This window comes from Limulus polyphemus, unplaced genomic scaffold (genome assembly GCF_000517525.1).
Source record: "Limulus polyphemus unplaced genomic scaffold, Limulus_polyphemus-2.1.2 Scaffold1416, whole genome shotgun sequence".
NCBI classification, from domain to species: Eukaryota; Metazoa; Arthropoda; class Merostomata; order Xiphosura; family Limulidae; genus Limulus; species Limulus polyphemus.
In genome coordinates, this window is record NW_013667026.1 from 77,661 (window position 1) to 97,014 (window position 19,354).

Sequence of the window (19,354 nt, forward strand, 5' to 3'; positions counted from 1 at the left end):
GAGGCTCACGTGCACTCATGTTACTGTATCAAATAACACAAAACTAACCTCTGGTGTGTACAAAGTAACTTGTCTAGGCTGTGTTTTAGTCCACTAGTTTTTTGTAAAATACAATCACATTTCAATTATTATACATTACATATGTATATAGATTATTGCTATTTTGAAATAAGTTCTTAAACATATTTTTACTAAAACATGGAACAGTAAAAAATAAGTAAAGCAAACAATTATCTCTTCTAGTTACAACCTTTGTACTCAGTTGTTGCTTGATGTAGGTTGCTAAGCCTTTAAAATTTTTGCACGTGGAGGATATGAAACAAAATATTTTTTTTTAGGTTTTATATATATATATATATATACTTTAGAATAACTAAAAAATCATAAATTACTACATCAATACCATGGAATTCTACTATAATTTATCAAACGTAGCAACTAAGCTGTATTTGGGTCTAACAAAATATGAAATTTCGAGGAGACTAAACACACAACCTACCTCAATGAAATCTTGATTTACAAGAAAGAAATGATACTACCAATAGCAATCTCTGATAGCCCTGTTATGCACTATTACTCTACAGTACTCTTATGGTGTACACTGAGATTAATGTTGTTCCCCTCTTATTTTAAATACTTTCTAAAGTCCATAAACTATGTATAGACAATAATTTCTGAGGGCCTCTTTAAGCACACCAAAGGTGTAGAATTTCATGGAAGATTTCTGCAAACAGCATAGCATGAATTTCCAGTTCTACTGGCTTGTTAATTTTGATTTGAGTTTTTATGCTTCATCTTGATGGGGCTATACCTTATTGGCATCCAGTCCATACATAGATGGAATTTCTTCAAGGCACAGTGATATAAGCAAAGATCACCATGGCATTTTTCCTAATTTTTTGGATGTTTAACTTACCATTATACTTGTAATCTGCACCGCTATACATCCCTTCCAAAATTATCATAACATGCTCCATAATATTTTTGAAATGTTATATTGTTCTTATGCTGATAATAAATTACTCAAGACTTTCAGACTTAAGAAGATGTATGCTTTGCCCAACGTTATGACATACTTCAATTTGTTAGATGTCAGAAAATGCATATAGAGATTTCAGCAGTTATCTTCTATTTGGCTATGTGATTTGGGAGATGCTTGCAAAAACCTCTCGTGTTATTTTCACAGACTAAATCCATATGAATTAATCTCATTTAACAGTACTAAGGAAGGTCCTACTTTAGCTAAAATTGATGGATGTATTCTCTGATTACTTCTAGTGAATGGCTATTTAACACTTTTCACTACCTCCAATGTGTGTGTGACTGGTAGCTGGATACAGATTAGCTTATCTTTTTCTTTGCTGGGATCTTGCTTTCTTTCATCTTACAGTAATGATTAATCTAGCAATATCCGTTTTTTTATAAGGTGCTAAAGTTTTATGCCTTACATGATTTCAGAATCAAAGAATACAAGAACTTTGTATTAGAAATCCTCGTAATGTTACACTCCCAAAAGGGGTCAATTTTAGGTATTTTTGCAATTACAAGTTGCCAACTAAATCCAAAAAGAGAATTAGGACTTTTAATCTGGTTACATGGATGGTTAGGGACTAGGTAAATATATATACATAAACTGTAGCAATAAATTATGAACAACCCTCTGTATTCCTTGCGTTAAATGAAAGTTAAAAGTACAGAATAACAATTCAAGCTATGTTATTTCTTGTAATTTTCATAAAAGGTATTTTTGAACAGGGTTATAATTGCATAAATGTATAATACGATTTTTCTTCAAATCAATATAAACATTATATATAAAATCAATATGAAATAATATTATCTGCCTATACAGAAAAGAACGTTTACAGCAAACATTTGTTTTAACAGTACTTATACATCAGTTATTCTTCAAAGATTTTCAAATTGTTTAAGAAATGAGAAAAGCACATAAATATACATTATCAAAACCTGAAAACTTAATATTTAATAAAAGTATAATATTTTAAAATGAATATGAAATGCAAAGTTAACATGTATGTGATGATAAACAAAGACAAAATAAAGTTTTATTTTTTGTGTAATTTGATATTCACTAAAAGACACAGTTAATATTTTGAAAGGCTTCTGTCATGATGTTTTGACAAGAAAAATATATTTGTTGAAGATATGCTAAATGTTCCCAGACCTAAATATAATAGAATATTAAAGGATTAATTAATTTAGATATTTTAATCCATAAATGTGTTTCTACCTGCATTTTTCTGGATGTTCCTCTCTTTTATTGTGAAATTGTAAGGTGATCTTTGCATCCAAGCCAATTCCAAAGTAGTTATTCATAACACATTTCTCTTCATACCCTTCCCTGTACCATGAGAATAATCACAGTTTTAAACTACTGTAGGTGCTATAAACATTTTGGTTAAAAAAATATAATTAACATATTATAATGCTTTTTATGGCTACAAGAGCCTTGGAAGAAGTAAGTTCTCTAGATGAGAGAGTCAGGAGAAATTGGTGTTTTTGAGTAACTTCCATAACCAATCTTCAGGTAAATTTTTTGGGGTTCAAAAAGTTACCTGAAACTTCGTAGCCCACTGACTCTCTCTAGCCAACCTGACGACAGCTTATGGAAGTTACATGAAATGTCTTCACTTATTAACTCTCTCTTGTCCAGATGATTCGGTATTTCCAAGGCTGTTGGAGTCTACTAACAATTTTCTAGTTATGAAAACTGAAGCATCTACAACGAAATAAGTTAAAAAGTTTAATATCTGGTTAAAAATGAATTGATACAATATGTATTGTGAGACTTTTTACAGAGAGAATAATATATCTAGTTAAAATTAGAGCTTTTCAAAGTCAATTACTCCTTGAATTTTCTTTTCACTTCCTTCTGCACATCATTTTCAAATATGTGATATTGTACAAGATTAATTTCCAAAAAATATATTTTAAACATTCTATCACATCTAATGCCTTCTAGTGTTAGAATCTATTATTTACAGTAAAATTTGTTTAAAACTGTATATTGAACAAATACTTACAGATATCAATATTCCTAGTTAAAGCTTTATGGTAAACTAATAATAATACATATATTCATTGTGAAACCTATATTCTACTTTGTGTTAAAGTCTTACGTAAAGTGATGTTCCTGAATTGAGTTACAAGTTCACAGTAACCAACCTAATTAATAATATCTGGTAAAATATTAACCATAATAATATTCCTATTGAATTACAGTATGGGCAATACCAACAGTTCTCAACTTTTTGGTTCAGGGTCCATTTGTAAATACTGATCCTCAGTTGTGACCCGGTAAACAGCTTTAGTGGAAAAAAACACCACATTTACGATATACTTACTAAATAAATACACTATTATTATTTTTAAAGTGTATTTGTGACCCTTTCATGCATTCTGATAACCCACTATCCATAGGTTGAGAAACACTGTTATATTACTTACACTGGCATTTCCTCAATATCCATTAATGGTGATACTGCAGCACAAAGAGCATCTGCATTAGCAAGCAGAACCTTTCCAACTAGACTATCCCTATTCAGATTAGGCCACAAGGGAAGTGAGGTAAGAGGATTTATGATAGGAAAATGTCTAGTTTCTACTGGATTTCTTTCTGGAGATTGACTCTGTTCTCGCTCAACTACTCGAGGTAGGGGGTGCCCAACACCAATTTTACCAGTAGTTTTGAAAGCTGTTCCACTACTGATCCTTCGTGATGCTGTAGGAGATGCCTCAGCTAGAAATATTAATACTAGTACATCTCCTAAGTAACACAATATTTATACACATTATAATTACACTGAAACATCAAATGGTGAAAAGTATGTGAACGAGGTTTCTGTCCTGTTCTCTATTGTATAACTTATATAGAATTATACAGAAGTTCAATACCATAACATTTATTTTATTTTAATTTCATAGTGTTATTGTACACTCCAAAGGCGGAGGTCAGTTCTCTTATCTGTTTCTCTAGGTTAGTTGCATATTTAATACATGGCTGCCATAATAACTCTCTTAGCAAACTGCTAAAACTCACATCTAACCTCCTTCTGTCTTTCAAACACACTGTATCTTGCAATTTCTTAAGTTTAGTATTTTTAGAAGTAAACATGGTGATCATATTCATTCTAACTTATACAGCATTTAGATCTATGTTTAAAATCAAGAAATATTCATTCAAGGCAAGAATGGTTGAAGAAAATACAAAGGAACCATTTTTAAAATATCTTCAGCAACTACTTATGCAGGTTAAGGAAATGGATTTACAAAGAATATTACGTTTAAATAAAAATTAGTCTTTTAAGAGTTGTTTTTTAACGAAGCACTAGATAAAACATTGATTTTTAATAAGTACGTATGTATATATATATATATATATATATAAATAATGGACAACTAATAGATATGCACAATTAAAAGCTTTAAGGATATTAGTTCCAGATGTCCATTCTTCAGCAGTGGAGCACATTTATACAGATTACATAATTTGGTCATGAATGAATTAATGGGATTAACCACACATAAACATAAAAATGCATAAATGGCAAAGTGATTTAAATGGCTTAAACAGAATCAAACTTCATCTTAGATGACTCTTATGATTGTGAAGATTCAATATTAATGACATTTTTAACTTCCTTTCTGAAAATAAATATCACATAACTTTCATATGTTTTTTCATGACTGAAAAAGCAAATTCCTGAGGTCAGCTCTGGGCTCTTGAAGCTACAGCCTATGAGTTGAATGACAGTGAACAATGTCAATAGATGAATGTCAGATTTGAATTTAGTTTTTAAGCTTATTTTCATTGTTCACAAACAAGTTTTTCACAGTCCCACACACAATTACACTGCCAACATTCTGGAAGAGGTTGTTTTAATATGAAGAGTAACTTGAAAAAACAAACACTGTTTATGACATAAAAGCCATAACCAAAAATAATTACTTGTCATTCAGAACATAAATATAAAATGTTAAACATAACTACATCACAAATCATAGGTTCTTTATATTTAAAATATAAATCAAAAATAACACACTGCTGCTAACATAATAGCTATACAATCCTGACTCAAAAACAGAATTCTAAAGTAAAAAAGTGAAGAGCCAAAAAAAAAGGCTCAAATAAGTAGTTATGTAAGAATCATGTAATTAATGCTTAGGAACATTTATTAATAAATATTTATAAATATGTGTTTACATAAAAGCTTTGCACTGAAGAACCCCATATTTTACTATTAATGGATAAGAAAACATCATAGAAGACAACAGCACTGAAGGATAAATAGAAACTAGTAATTTAAATTTTAAAGTGGAGCAATATTCTTTTCATTTAAATAAGTATGATTCAATAATTCACAGTTAAAAATACAAATGGGAAACTTTTAGACTTACATTTCACACGTATCTCTGGAATGGTTGCATTATCAGCTTTTTCTTCATATCTGGTGTCAGTTAACATGGAAGATATAGAAGCAGGACTTGTCTTTCTAAGAGGAATAGAAAGAGAAGGGGAGCTGGATTGAAGTGAATTATGAGAGTGGCAATGGGAGTTTAAAGGAAGAGTAGTAAGGAGACCAGAGGAATGAGGTGAAGGACAGGGTGAGCTGTCAGCACTGATACTGTCTTCAATATTAGGTAACATGACCTGTGAGGTGTTTTTCAGAGCTCCCCCAATGCTTTGTCCCATGACTGAGCCATATGGATTACAACATGAGGATGGAGAAAGTTGTGTTGAAGATGCATCATCTGAGTGGAACGTGGTGGTACACAATGGAATGACCTTTTTCTGAGATTCCATTACTCTATTTGAATTGAAACCTACGTTAATATCACATGTGCCTGCTGCATCAACAGGGGGCTGTTGTTCTTTAACTTGTTCATTCTGCTCATCAACAACTAAATGAAGAAAAAAAAAAAAAAAATACATATACTCCATTACCATTTTTCTTACTACAGCATTAAAGCATATTGTTTTTACAAAATGCATGTCCTTAACCCTATGTGCATGGGTGGGAGTCAATGTGTGCATGCCATGACCTTTTACAGAGTACCATTCAACATGGTATAATGTCAGAGTTATCAACTATTCATTTTACCCTACATTGCTGACTTAGCAAAAGTACATGGTAGAGAAGAGTAAACCAGGTACAATATACAAAGATACTAAAAAAACTGTAGATATACATTTTGGAAGTTCTAGAGGTTTTGCAAATGCATCATGCAAACTGCATGATGGACAAAAGTATTTTCATTCTTCACATGAACATCACCTTGCACTCTAACTTGTCAGAGTGTGAGTCAGACTGACATCATCAGTTCACAGACTTCTCTTGAGTACAAATACTTTTGTAACACATCTGATTTCTTGTGTACAACAGACTTGTACATTTTGCTAAAAGCTTACTACATTTCATGTAGATACATATAGTAAACTTGATATTGTAGTCAACATTCTTTCTCCAATACAGAGTTGGTTCAATGGACTGTTTCTGTGTACATTCAGATAATGAATATCTGGCTCATCAAGAACTTAAAGTTTATATAAGAGAAAAACAAATGTACTTTATAATAAGGTTGCTCATCAAGAATATAAATGATATATATAACAGAATATTTGCATTTAATGACTGAGCAACTGCTTAATACGACCAAATGTTTAATGTACGATTCATAGGAAAATGTGTACACTTAATGATTAAGTTAGGCACTATGTACTCATCACACAAAAATACCTGTATTTAAGATCTATATTGTTTATCAACATTTTAAGCTTTACACTTCACAAAGATACACAAACATAATAACTTTCTCTAACAAGAGTTTAAAATACACATTAAAAAAAACAAAAAAAACAGATCTATGGATAGTCAGTTAATCAAGACTTATATGTTAAGACAGAAACATGTCTGTTGAATGACAATTCTATCCATTATAAAAACATACATGTTTGGTGACAAACATAATAACTTTCTCTAACAAGAGTTTAAAAATACACATTACAAAAAAACAAACAAACAGATCTATGGACAGTCAGTTAATCAAGAGTTATATGTTAAAACAGAAACATGTCTGTTGAATGACAATTCTATCCATTATAAAAACATACATGTTTAGTGACAGTCAGTTAACCAAGACTTAAAGTAAATAACATTAAATACACCTTCTTTAGTGACAATTCTTTGCATTATAAAAATAAATGTATATTTAGTGACAATTCTACTAACCAAAGTTCTTCAAATATGTATTACAGAATAACTTCCACAGTTAACTGGCCAATCTCAAGCTTAAAAATTTTGTGATATATGGTCATATCATGTTTAATGGCAAAATATAACAATCTCAGTCAACAAATATACAACACCTATAATCAAACTTGTAGCACAATAACCTGTGCAAGTAACATACTTAAAATTATGTTAGAAATAACATATGCACATTACCATTAAATATGATTCAATTAAAGCTGATATTTTTCCAATTTAATAAACTCTGACCATTATTAAAATTCTTGAAATTTTAGAAGAAAGTCACTAAAAATGCAAATTATCATGGGTACCAAGAAGTTACATAAGTTTTCTCTTTCAAGATGCTTTGAATGAATTATAGTATACACATGAGTATACATGGCAAAACTGTTGTAGTAATCTAAGGTTATACCTTCACACAATTGCCTGATCTCTGCAAAAACAAGAGATTCATGGAACTATACGCAGAAGGAAAGTGCAGAAATTCGTGGAAGTTGGAATAAAAGTGACAAGACACAGTATTGATGCCTCAAAAACAAAACTACTTATTAAGTTACAAAATCAAACAAAGAAGCAAAAAACAATAAAAAAATGACAAAAGTGAAATATATGAATGAACAGATTGTGACTGTAGGTGTAAATATAACAAGAGTATTACAAAATTACCAATTTTAAAATGAAGTAGAGATCCTGCTATAAAAATAATGAAACAAGAATTAAAACCACTTTTGCAGCTTTATACACTTATCTGTAGGCCAAAGTAAGGATCAAATTTTATAAATTTATGATTGTGGTTTTACTTCTTGTTTCATTAGTTTTTATAGCAGGATCCTTACTTTACTTTAAAATTCACAATTTTTTAACACTTTTGTTTGTTTACTTTTTATGCTATACCTGTATTTAGAAACTGTCATGTGTCTATCCATTGATATGTAGCACCATCTGTTGTGTTGAAAAGACATTTAAGTACATGCATGATATGTTTACCTTTATATTATATATATATATATATATATATATATATATGGATTTTTATTAGAATATCAAAAGTGGATACCCACAGACCAGTCAAGTACGCTGGAGAAATCTTGTAGCTGTAATCCAAGCTATCTAGACACTAGCCCAGCTGACATGACCAGGTAAGTAGGTAGTAGTGTCGAAAAAGTTGCTGTTTTAGAAATTTTTGAATTGTTATACTGAAAAAGTTAGCAACCTTTTTAGCATATCATTAGCATATATGCACATAATATATCATAACCAATACTTTGAATGGTCGTTTTTCACTTAGGAATTCGATAGGGTGTTTTTTTTGCCACATGAATTATTTGGAATCCTTGTCAATACCTACTATTAAGTACTACCATACTTAAAATGAGACAAGGATGGAACTTTCATGATGAGTCTTGATTCTGTTAAAAAGGCAAATAGCTCTCCTTAAGCTCAATCCAATGATAAGGTGAAGTACAAGTCTTCACCACTCCTAGTAACATACACAACTTAGTAAATAGCTGACAAATAGAGTTTGCTTCTTGACCGGTTTGAATCTCCTTTGGAGCTCTAAAGCTCACTATCCACTGGGCAGCAACACATTGTCAACTGTCTGATCTTGTGTATAAGCCAGTGAATTTGCTTCAACCCATTTTAGTAAATTAATTAATTACAAACGATGTGTATTATTTACCATGGTCTGTCTCTTGGAGAAGTCCTGCTATATCTAAGGCTATCTGCTGGAGTGGAAAACTGACAAATTGTTGACAGAGGACAATAAAATCATCTCCACATGTTGGCTGTTGTGCTAGACACTCCCTGGTGTCTCACAATACATGTGTTATGAAGGGTGTGGAGTATTTCAGCTCTTAAGGTTCTCTGGACTACTAGATACATAACAGTATAGCATTTACTCCTGTAATTGTAACTGATCAAACATTTTGTTCACCGACCTGTTAGGCCTTTGCTTCTCCTTGCTACACAAGAAAGAGCATCTAAACCAAGTTTGGAACTCTTAACTGCTCTTCTCACAGCTTTCCTAAGTACAATTTAGTGTTCATTCTCAAGTGGCTTCCACACTATTTATGGGTCATTACTAAGGCTCAGAGCTTGGGTTTCAAGCAGCATAATGTCCAGGATCTGGACACTCTATAAACGGGCAAGCTTTCACCTACCAGTAAGAAAGCCTGTCTGTATTATCATGCTGTCAACCTGGTCACTGTGCTGTACAGTAAAATCGTAATCCAATATGTGACTATATCTTTTGGCTCCCTAACATTCATTACCCACTTTAATGAAATGTGATATACCCAGGTAGAAACAACTAATGCCAAAAGTGCTTAAAATACACCACTATTGCAAATAGCTCTTTTTTGTCATATGGTAATGCTGTTCAACAGACATGAGCATACTATAGCACACGCTGCTCCATCTCTACTCACTATATGTCTGAGAAACTCTTTGTCAACATACATACATGCAGTCCATGGCTCTTGAACATATGTCAGATGATATTTTATGGTTTCAACACAGAGCTGCAAGTAACATCTGTAGGAAGTTTAAACCTAAAAATCTGACACTCAACTGCCATCACAACTCTTACATATTTAGTGATGGTACCAAAAGTGGTGTGAATTCTCAGTTTACCACTCACTGCTAGTTAACCCTGCCTTCTTAATAACTTTCCACTTGCTCCTTCAATTTCAGTTGATCTGCTCAAAACTGAACAATTTGATCCCCATTACCTGATGTGCCAGGATGTGGCTTAACTATTTTGATGAGTGGATGGAGAATAAAACTCTGGAATGCCATTCTTAGTGCTAGGGAGCACTCAATATTCAACACAGAACTCCTCAGAGTTAATTGGAGCTCCTCTGTTCTTATTCTTAGACCAATCACTCACCTATCTACACTAAAGTTCTTTCCAGAATGCAGCTTTATTTCTCATTAAGAGCACAAGAGAGAGAAAGTTAAAAATAACTTAAAGGGAATAAAAAACAAAAATCAGCTACCCTTTCCACAATTACTTGATTAAGGTAATTTGTGAGAATCCACAGTTATACGTGCAAAAATTTAGCTGGTTTCCACAAAAAAATGAGGGATTCGTGGATCTAACTTGTGGAAGGAAAGTGCAGAGGTTTGTGACAGGTGAAATAAAAGAGACAAGATACAGAGTTGAAGTCCAAAAAATAAAAAAACTATTTATTAAAGCAGAGTCAAACAAAAAGAAAATGACAAAAATGGAAGTAAATGAATAAATAGATTTTGACCATATGTAACTCGATCAGCAGTTAAAAATACAACAAGAGAAAGACAGGGCTTTTACAGTGAGATTTGGCTCTCTCAAAAAGGGAAACTGTTCTACACAAGCTAAATCTTAATGCTCCAAAAAAGTGCCAGAACTGCACATCACAAAGCACATTCTCCTTGCATCTGATCAATCAGAAAAGGACACTCAGGACATATCTGTTCTATTTAACAGCTGCAAGGTATCCTTCAAACAAAAGCTCAAGAAGAACACAGTGCAACTATCCAGTGAAATGGTAGATAAATTCCACTATTGAATATAGAATGTTCTAGAATCAGAACTAAAGAAATTTAAGAATCCTCTAAACAACAAATATATACATGACAGCAAAGAAAGATATGTAGTATCTGCATACTACACTGTTATAATGAAAACAAAATTATCATGATCTCCAGCTTATAGTGTATATATTTTAACTTGGAATACTTGTAAATGTAGCACTTCTTACTAAATGCAGTATAAAATTATCAGACACACTGTTTGGTTCAGTAAAGAAAACTTAATATAATACTATTACTATGTAACAAAATTTAGAAAACAATTATTCATTTCCTTGAAATATTTTAATCTTTCTTATGTAAAGCATAATTTAAAGTGAAAAATGACACTACCTAGAAAAAATTATCTCTTTCTTTGATTTTGATAAGAGTTATCACAAAGAATCACATATAAAGTGTAATAGACTTAAAATAAGATAGAGAACAAAGAAGAAGAATAGTCAACTATTCGAAAGCGCTTGAGTTTTGGGTCTTACTTTACGTCTATCTCTTTCTTTGAAATATTCAATCTTTGCTATGTAAAGTGGCATCTAAATGACAAATAAAACTTACTTATGTACAAGTTTCTCCTTACTTGAATAAGTGCAATAATTATACAAGCGTAACTTCATAATTTTTAATCCATCTACATTGTTTTAAGTGCTTCTGCTTTATTTCTTCTCATAAATATGTACATGCGAATGATTGTTCTATTCTAACTTGCATTTATTATTTGTGACTTTTATCTTTTAATCCATCTCCATTGAAAAAACTAGGATTTCTATCTTTATTGTTTATGTAAGCATAGGAAAAAACATGCAATGTCATAAGCTTAACTATATTAATTGCAAATGTAGCCTGACTTTAGTCAATGAACAGTAATGAATGGATAGTAAAAAAAAAAGGTACAGAGAAGAACCATACTTAATTACTTAATCTGTCACATGGTTTTAAAAGTATACAGTTTAATATTTACGTGATCATTTGGTCTCAGGCTTGCATCTACTAAAGGTAAGATTGAAAATTACTTATAGATTGAAAGCTTTAATTAAAAACGAATGTTTCACTACAAATTACATGGTATTTTTAACAGATAACAAACTGCCTGTCAAAATTAATTTGACAGCTAATTGTCACTTGTTTGTCATTAAATTCAAGTTTTGATTTTAGTCAATATAGTTTAAAGTTGAAGTTACCTGATAATACATTAATTTGATAACCCTCAGTTTTATTTCAAGAACATTCTTCACACAATTAGAATTTAAGTTTGATATTGAAATAAAATTAGTTATGGAAGATCATTAGTAATTCTTGGAAACAATGACCAGGTTCAACATTCTAGTATGGAAAACCATGTTTTCCACAGCAATCATGCTCTGTCCGCTCCCCTTGCTTCTTGAAAATGGTCTTGTAGTGATGTATCCGTGACATTAGGCTTCTTTGGAGAAGAGCCATACCAGTGCTCCTTCCTCTCCTCCTGTGCAACTTTCCACAAACTGGTCAATATCTTAATTTTACAATTTCCAAATACACAATAGTCCACTGAGCTGCATTTGGAGACTGATTTGACAAGTAAATGAACAATAGCATGGGATTACCTTGGTTATAGTTTTTTCAGCCAACTTTCTCATTAAAATTGTGTTGATTTCAAAATCTGTTGGAAGCTTTTGAACTTTGGCTTGTAAGGCTTTGTCAAGTTCTTGTTTATTATCTTGTTAATGGTACCAAGAAATATGGCTAACTTCAATGCAATTGCTTATTGAGCCAAAGGGTTGCTTTATAAAAATAGCCTTAATTTATGGAGTATACCATTGATTCTAACTAACAAATAATATAACCTTAAAGGCCAATGTAATCCTAAAAGCAGTTTATATGCTTCCAAGGATAACACTGAAAACTTTAAAATGTTGTACTTTGGATCTACATCATCTAATAATATTACTTTATTAATATTTCTCTCTGGAAAGAGCTGTAACATATTTCTCCATTTACTGACTAAATTTTGGAATAATTTTAAATGACCAGTCACTGTAGGCTGCTTTAATATTCAGAACAGGTGCCTGTTTATCATGCAGTTGTATTTCTAGAACTATCCCAAAAACTTGCTGAGAAATTATAGCTAACTTGCACACATTTCTATAATCTATAAGAATTTTTTTTCTTTATAATTACACAGAACATTAACTAATTCCCATAGATTAAAGCAATTTGGACAGATCAATATGAAAGTAAATAAAACTTATCATACCAACTACTATGATAACAAAACTCTCTCTTTTAACTGGGTAACACTTCAACCAAAAATAATTTAATAGAATACACACTTCTTAATATACACTGCATCAAAAATTCAAAGTAGTAAGAATTTAATGAAATTTAGAAAATTACACCTGATGTAATTCCAAAAACTAATACATCATTAGTTATATGCAGCTTTCATGCATTCTGCTGTGAGAATATACAATTATTTCAGTGCATTTTGCATGTGCTTCACCAACACTGGAAAGATGGTACCCTCATTTCATTTTTAAGACTTGATCATATGCTGAATTGAATTTTGGTGGTCACTCCAAGCTTGGTAATTGTTTCCATATAATTGTGTGAAAATATTACCTGCTGGTGGCAGAATAACAGACTATCAGATCTTTGCAAATGTTGGAAACCTAGCACATAGAAAAAAAAAACTTGTTTTGTATCTAGGTCTATAATGGGAAGGTTACTGCCATGTGATCCATCAAGTGGTCTGGGTACTAGGTAATTTGGAGAAGATCATGGAAGAACAACTACATAGTGTAATGATCATTGTTTGTAAAACATTAAATTGCTAGTATAATGCACATGGATTCAATACTTGGACTTCAAGACAACAACTGAAATTATAAGTGAACAAAATTGTATGGAACAGATTTAAGGTCAGAAGACCTGCTTCAGTTCATACAGTTGGTTGCATAGTTTGCTTGGACATTTGTCAAGATCTCATACTTTGGCAACAATAGTATTATGCATGTGTACTTTTCACAGACCATGCATGATTTCATGTCTGTTCCAATGGTTTATGTGAATGAGTTTCTCAGTGCAATTTTAATGAACATTACCATTACTGTGGCAGTTATGTTATGGTATAGTGAGGCATTATTATGCATGGATGTACAGATCTTCTTTCATTCCTGAAGGACAGGTTTACTACTCAAGAATATATTTTTATGGTACTGGATTGAGGTGAAATTAGGCCAGACTTTATTCCAATATAGGGTAATGCCAATGTTATACTACAAGAACTGTGATGAGCTACATTGATTGAGAATCTAAAGAGGTTATGAACTGGCTAAGAAGGAGCCCTGATCTAATCCCATACAACTCCTTTGGGACTTCCTTCAATGCCATGCATGTTACAAAATGACATGATACAGCTTTGTATTACACTGACTGAGGAATAGGACAAGATCCTTCATATCACTATTTGTTGAATAATCAGAAGTAAGCCCACAGTTTAAAGAGACAGTATCATTGCCAGTGGTAGTCCATACTCTTTACTGGGTAAGTATCATTGCCAGTGGTAGTCCATACTCTTTACTGGGTAAGTATCATTGCCAGTGGTAGTCCATACTCTTTACTGGGTAAGTATCATTGCCAGTGGTAGTCCACACTCTTTACTGGGTAAGTGTCATTGCCAGTGGTAGTCCACACTCTTTACTGGGTAAGTGTCATTGCCAGTGGTAGTCCACACTCTTTACTGGGTAAGTATCATTGCCAGTGGTAGTCCACACTCTTTACTGGGTAAGTATCATTGTCAGTGGTAGTTCACACTCTTTACTGGGTAAGTATCATTGCCAGTGGTAGTTCACACTCTTTACTGGGTAAGTATCATTGCCAGTGGTAGTCCACACTCTTTACTGGGTAAGTATCATTGCCAGTGGTAGTCCACACTCTTTACTGGGTAAGTATCATTGCCAGTGGTAGTCCACACTCTTTACTGGGTAGCTCTTTTACTCTTAAAATTTAATCTATTAGTTTGTTTTGTTTCAAATATTCATGCAAAGCTACATAAGGTTTGTATGCACAGGTCAATCCTAGTTTTGAATTGATAAACTAGAGGAAAGAAAGTTAGTCAACAGCATCCACTACAAACTTTTGGGCTACTCTATTTAAATAATGGGATTTGTATGTCACTCTTATAGCGTACCCATTGTCCCAAAGTATGGAGTATGATTTTCTATTTCTTTTTTTTTCTTTTGCAGCAACAGGACATGAATCACAGACCCATGGATCAACAGTCCATCATAATAACCACCAGGCCCTGCCCACACCAATAAGCAATCTAATTTCAGCTTTATTGTTCCTTTGGACAGAGAAAGATTTAACTAATAATGAGCATTATTTCTATTCTAGAAGAAAATTTGTTAATTTTTAATTGAATGTAGTGAGAGATTCAAAATTCTGAAAAATGTACTTAATACTCTGTTTCATAACTTACACGGAACATAAAAAGTAAAAAAAAAATTATCAAAGCTACCAACCTTTCTCTATGTGCTCTATTATTTGTCTGACAGCTTTCTTTAAGCTATTGGCTCTACGCATTAAGGCTTCTCGTTGAATAAATACATCCTGTATTTTTTAAGAAGTTAAGAAACACATGTTAGGTTTATAAAATAAATAAATAAGTAATCACAGTATTCAAATAAGAACAGTAACATTATATATGAAGATGTCAAATGTCCTTAGTTACCACCGATTTACCTGTATAATTTTTTCTACAATTATTCTTAATAAGTTTAATTTAAAGTTTAAAACTAGAAAAATCCTTATTTTATGTAAATGAAAAATTAAGCAAGAGAAATTCATGTTCAGTTCACAATATAATTATCTTTTTATTATTTTTCTTCTTTTATGTCTCTTACCAACACAGTTACACAGTAAGGGCCTTTTCTTTTAGATATTTTAATTAAATACTGGCTAATGATTATTATCATTGTTCCCTACAACTTGTATACTACTGAGCCCAGTAAAAAATTTTGGAAATGTAAATTTTATTAAATAAAGTAAAAACAGTAATATTTAGAGAAATATAACTTTAAAATGAGCAAACAAACAAATGCAGCTACAAAATGATAAAATTACAAGTTTAAAGTACTAACTCAGACTTGAATATTGTTTTAACAGTGCCTTTCCTCAAAACAATTAGCCTAATAAACATTCTTTCAAGGGTAAAATAAGTTTAAACTCTAACTTAACTGTCATTTATTTCCAAAACACTTGTATATCATGAACAACAGGGATGACAGCAGCATCAATAAACATTTGACACGTGCATGTTCAGTAACACACTTAGTTCTTGAACGATTCGGAATATACACATTCCATCTTCAGCAAACTATATTGAACATGGTAAATTATTGGGTACAGACATTTTATAAAGTTTAAACATTCTATAAAAAGTAATAGAAATATTTGAAAAGTTCAATATTTGATGACATTGTGAAGTGATAAACATCTTTTAATTAAAGAAAGTTTATCTATTATAAATGAACTCCCAACTTTAAATGATAACACAACTTCACTACAGTTAAGTCTGTTCTAAATACTTGTATAAAATTGTAGCATTATTATATTCTTAGTTTAATTGATTGTCTCTTAATTTATTTCATACTTTTATTCTGTATTTTAATTACTTTTTATAGAATGTTTAAACTTTATAAAATGTCTGTACCTAATAATTTACCATGTTCAATATAGCTTGCTGAAGATGGAATATGTATATTCCGAAATGTTCAAGAATTAAATTTTTTGTTACTGAACATAAACGTGTCAAATGTTTGTTGTTGCTGCCATTGTCCTGTTGTTCATCATTGCACTTCTATATGAAATGAACTTCTAATAGTTACATTCTTCTAAAGCTGAGTTTCGTAAGTCTAATAGAGACATAAAAGTGAAGCAACTTTATAGCTTTACCTTTGTTAATTTTTTTGACCAATTTAATGCTACAGGTGATTTGGTTTTCTTTTGTTGTTGTTTTTTTTTTGGAGGGAGGAGCAATAAATGCTAGAAAATGTTACAAAATGGTAAGTTTTGGACTATGTAAGAAAAAAGTAAGCTTACCCAATTAAGATAACTTACAAATTTAAAACAATTAACCAGTAATTTGTTATCTTTTAAGTATAAAAATATAAAATAAATACCTTAACAATCAGAACGGTGAGAATTAATGCTAAACCATGACAGAGAGACCTAAAATTACAACTTGTTCGGAAGACAATCAAAAGGTATAAAATCAAATTTTAAGCAGTGTTAAGGAGTGAGGTATAGTCTTAGTATATCTTGTTCCTAGTTATCAGACAAAAATATTTGTATGTTATTTAACTTACTACTTCCTGTTAGTCTTAAAAAGAAATATGACTAATTTACATATTTTCTACAGAAATATCTTTTAGTTTTTTATAAATTAGTTATGAGTTATTTTTTCATTGTGAAACTGAGTAAAGAATTACAGGGACAGCAGAATCATGATACTTGTACTGTTATAGTTTATAAGGAAAATTCTAGCCCAACAAATGATAGTACATCTTCAAAGTGATATATGTATGCATGTTGGTAGTAGTATTTTACCTTTTTCTTTCCCTCCAATATCTCCTTTTCACCTTTCTCAGCTTTTTTCCTCATCATACAATTCAGGCGCTTCATTTTTTAGCTGCTCTGAAGTAAATTGTGGTGAAGACAAAGCTATTGCCTCTTCATCAAGGGTATTTAATAATGAGTCCAATTTTTCATTCAGCACAGCACACTATTTTCCGAAGTAAATACAAAACTCTATTATATCACTGCAAATTATTAAATATACACATAATTTAATATAAAAATAGTATTATTAAAACATACAACTTACTATCAGAACATTATGAATCATTAACACAACTCTTATTATTAACACGACACATAAGTGAGTGAATACACGTTTTTATTATTACTATAAAACACCAAAATGTAATTACACAAAATTAACAATATTATGTCATAGAAGAAATGACACAAAAAAATTAATGTTAATGCAGAACATAGTGAATAACATGTATAATTTCTATATTACATAAGAGACTGTTTTCTGATTTACATATTATGGAACATTACTGGTGTATATTTGTTTTCTTGAAAATAACTGATGATTTGGAAAAAATCTCTAAAAATAATAAAAAATTACAAGGTAAATAGCTTAAAAATATTTCTCAAACTTCTTTTTTAATATTTTCAAGTACCCAAAATATTAGACAGCTAACAATATTTAAAAATATACTTCTAAATAACTTAATTAATGTAGCTTTGAAAAACATGCTACACTACCTGTTTTATGACATATAAATCACAAGATCTATAGTAATTTTTTGATAGTATCACCTTACCTTTTGTGTTATAGAGTCATCAAAATATGAGCTTTGTCGTGCATAACCAGTTCCAACTTTGGCTATAAAATCTTTCACAGTTTCACATAACACCCTGAAAGTATGAAATTGTTATAAACCATATTTCTAATGTTGTAATTCAGATGTTAACTAGAGAGCACAGTGCATTAAGATAAAGTTAGTTCTAGAATATTCTGCAATATTAATGAATGAGAGGCTTTGTTTAAATATCTAGAACAAGAATTAGATTATAAATGTGGGTAAGCCAGTCAATAAGCTAAGTTAGTAAGCTTGTAGAGTGAATCAGTTAGTGTTGTTCCGACAGCGGAAGTCACGTGATGCTGGAAGCATACACACTGGAGTTTCTCGAAAGATCATGAATTTGCCTGGCAACTTTAGTCTGATCGATACACCCTCTTTTTAGTATATAAGCCTGGTGAGAAAAACCAGTGGGAGGGGCAGAGATAGATAACTGAGTCAAGCGAACAGTATTCACACACTTTACTTACGGTGCCTCTATAAATCACAGTGAACCTTTATAACACACGGTTAAGTTTAAAGTGACTATGGAAATCCTGTGAAGTACAAAGTTGTATCGAGAAAGAATAAACTAGATTTAATTAAGAAAGGATTTGTATCACTGAAGTTCTTCAGAAAAAAATTATACCGGAAATTAACAAACGAGCAGGTACATGACAATATGTTATCAAGAGTTCACGATGAGCGAGTTGATTACGAGTTGATATAGGTGCAATTCATTTAGTAGGGAGCTAGTTAGCCCTATAGTTCTCGCTGATCACAGGTCGAGTTTCACCGAAGACGTTAGGTAATGTTTTTGTAAAAGTACTAATGTCCGATGTGAATCCACTTAAGTGTTCGAAATGTAATGTTCGAAACTTATAAACGTTCCTGGTCAATATATCTGAAGTTCACGATTAATAAGCGTTAATCACAGTTATAGCTTACGATGTTTTTTAGCACACCAAGTATAGCAAACCAATAATAGATACTCCTCTTGGCGCGTTGTGTTGGTTATATTTATAGCTGTGTGAAGGCGCTCTAGAAAATTCAGATTATGTAACAATACAAATTTAAGCGTTTTCGTACATTCATATATTGTTGATTCTTACTCTCGAGAAT

General features: G+C 31.4%; 1 protein-coding gene across 1 annotated transcript in view; it reads right to left on the reverse strand.

Annotated features, from left to right (window-relative positions):
• LOC106463469 (diacylglycerol kinase eta-like) overlaps positions 1-19,354 on the reverse strand; it is a 102,190-nt gene that overhangs the window by 17,134 nt on the left and 65,702 nt on the right. The window contains 9 exon segments of the mRNA XM_022390966.1: positions 500-510; positions 1,449-1,555; positions 2,252-2,362; positions 3,469-3,760; positions 5,419-5,922; positions 15,341-15,428; positions 17,427-17,468; positions 17,470-17,601; positions 18,215-18,308. Of these exon segments, the coding sequence (XP_022246674.1) occupies positions 500-510; positions 1,449-1,555; positions 2,252-2,362; positions 3,469-3,760; positions 5,419-5,922; positions 15,341-15,428; positions 17,427-17,468; positions 17,470-17,601; positions 18,215-18,308 (1,381 nt within the window).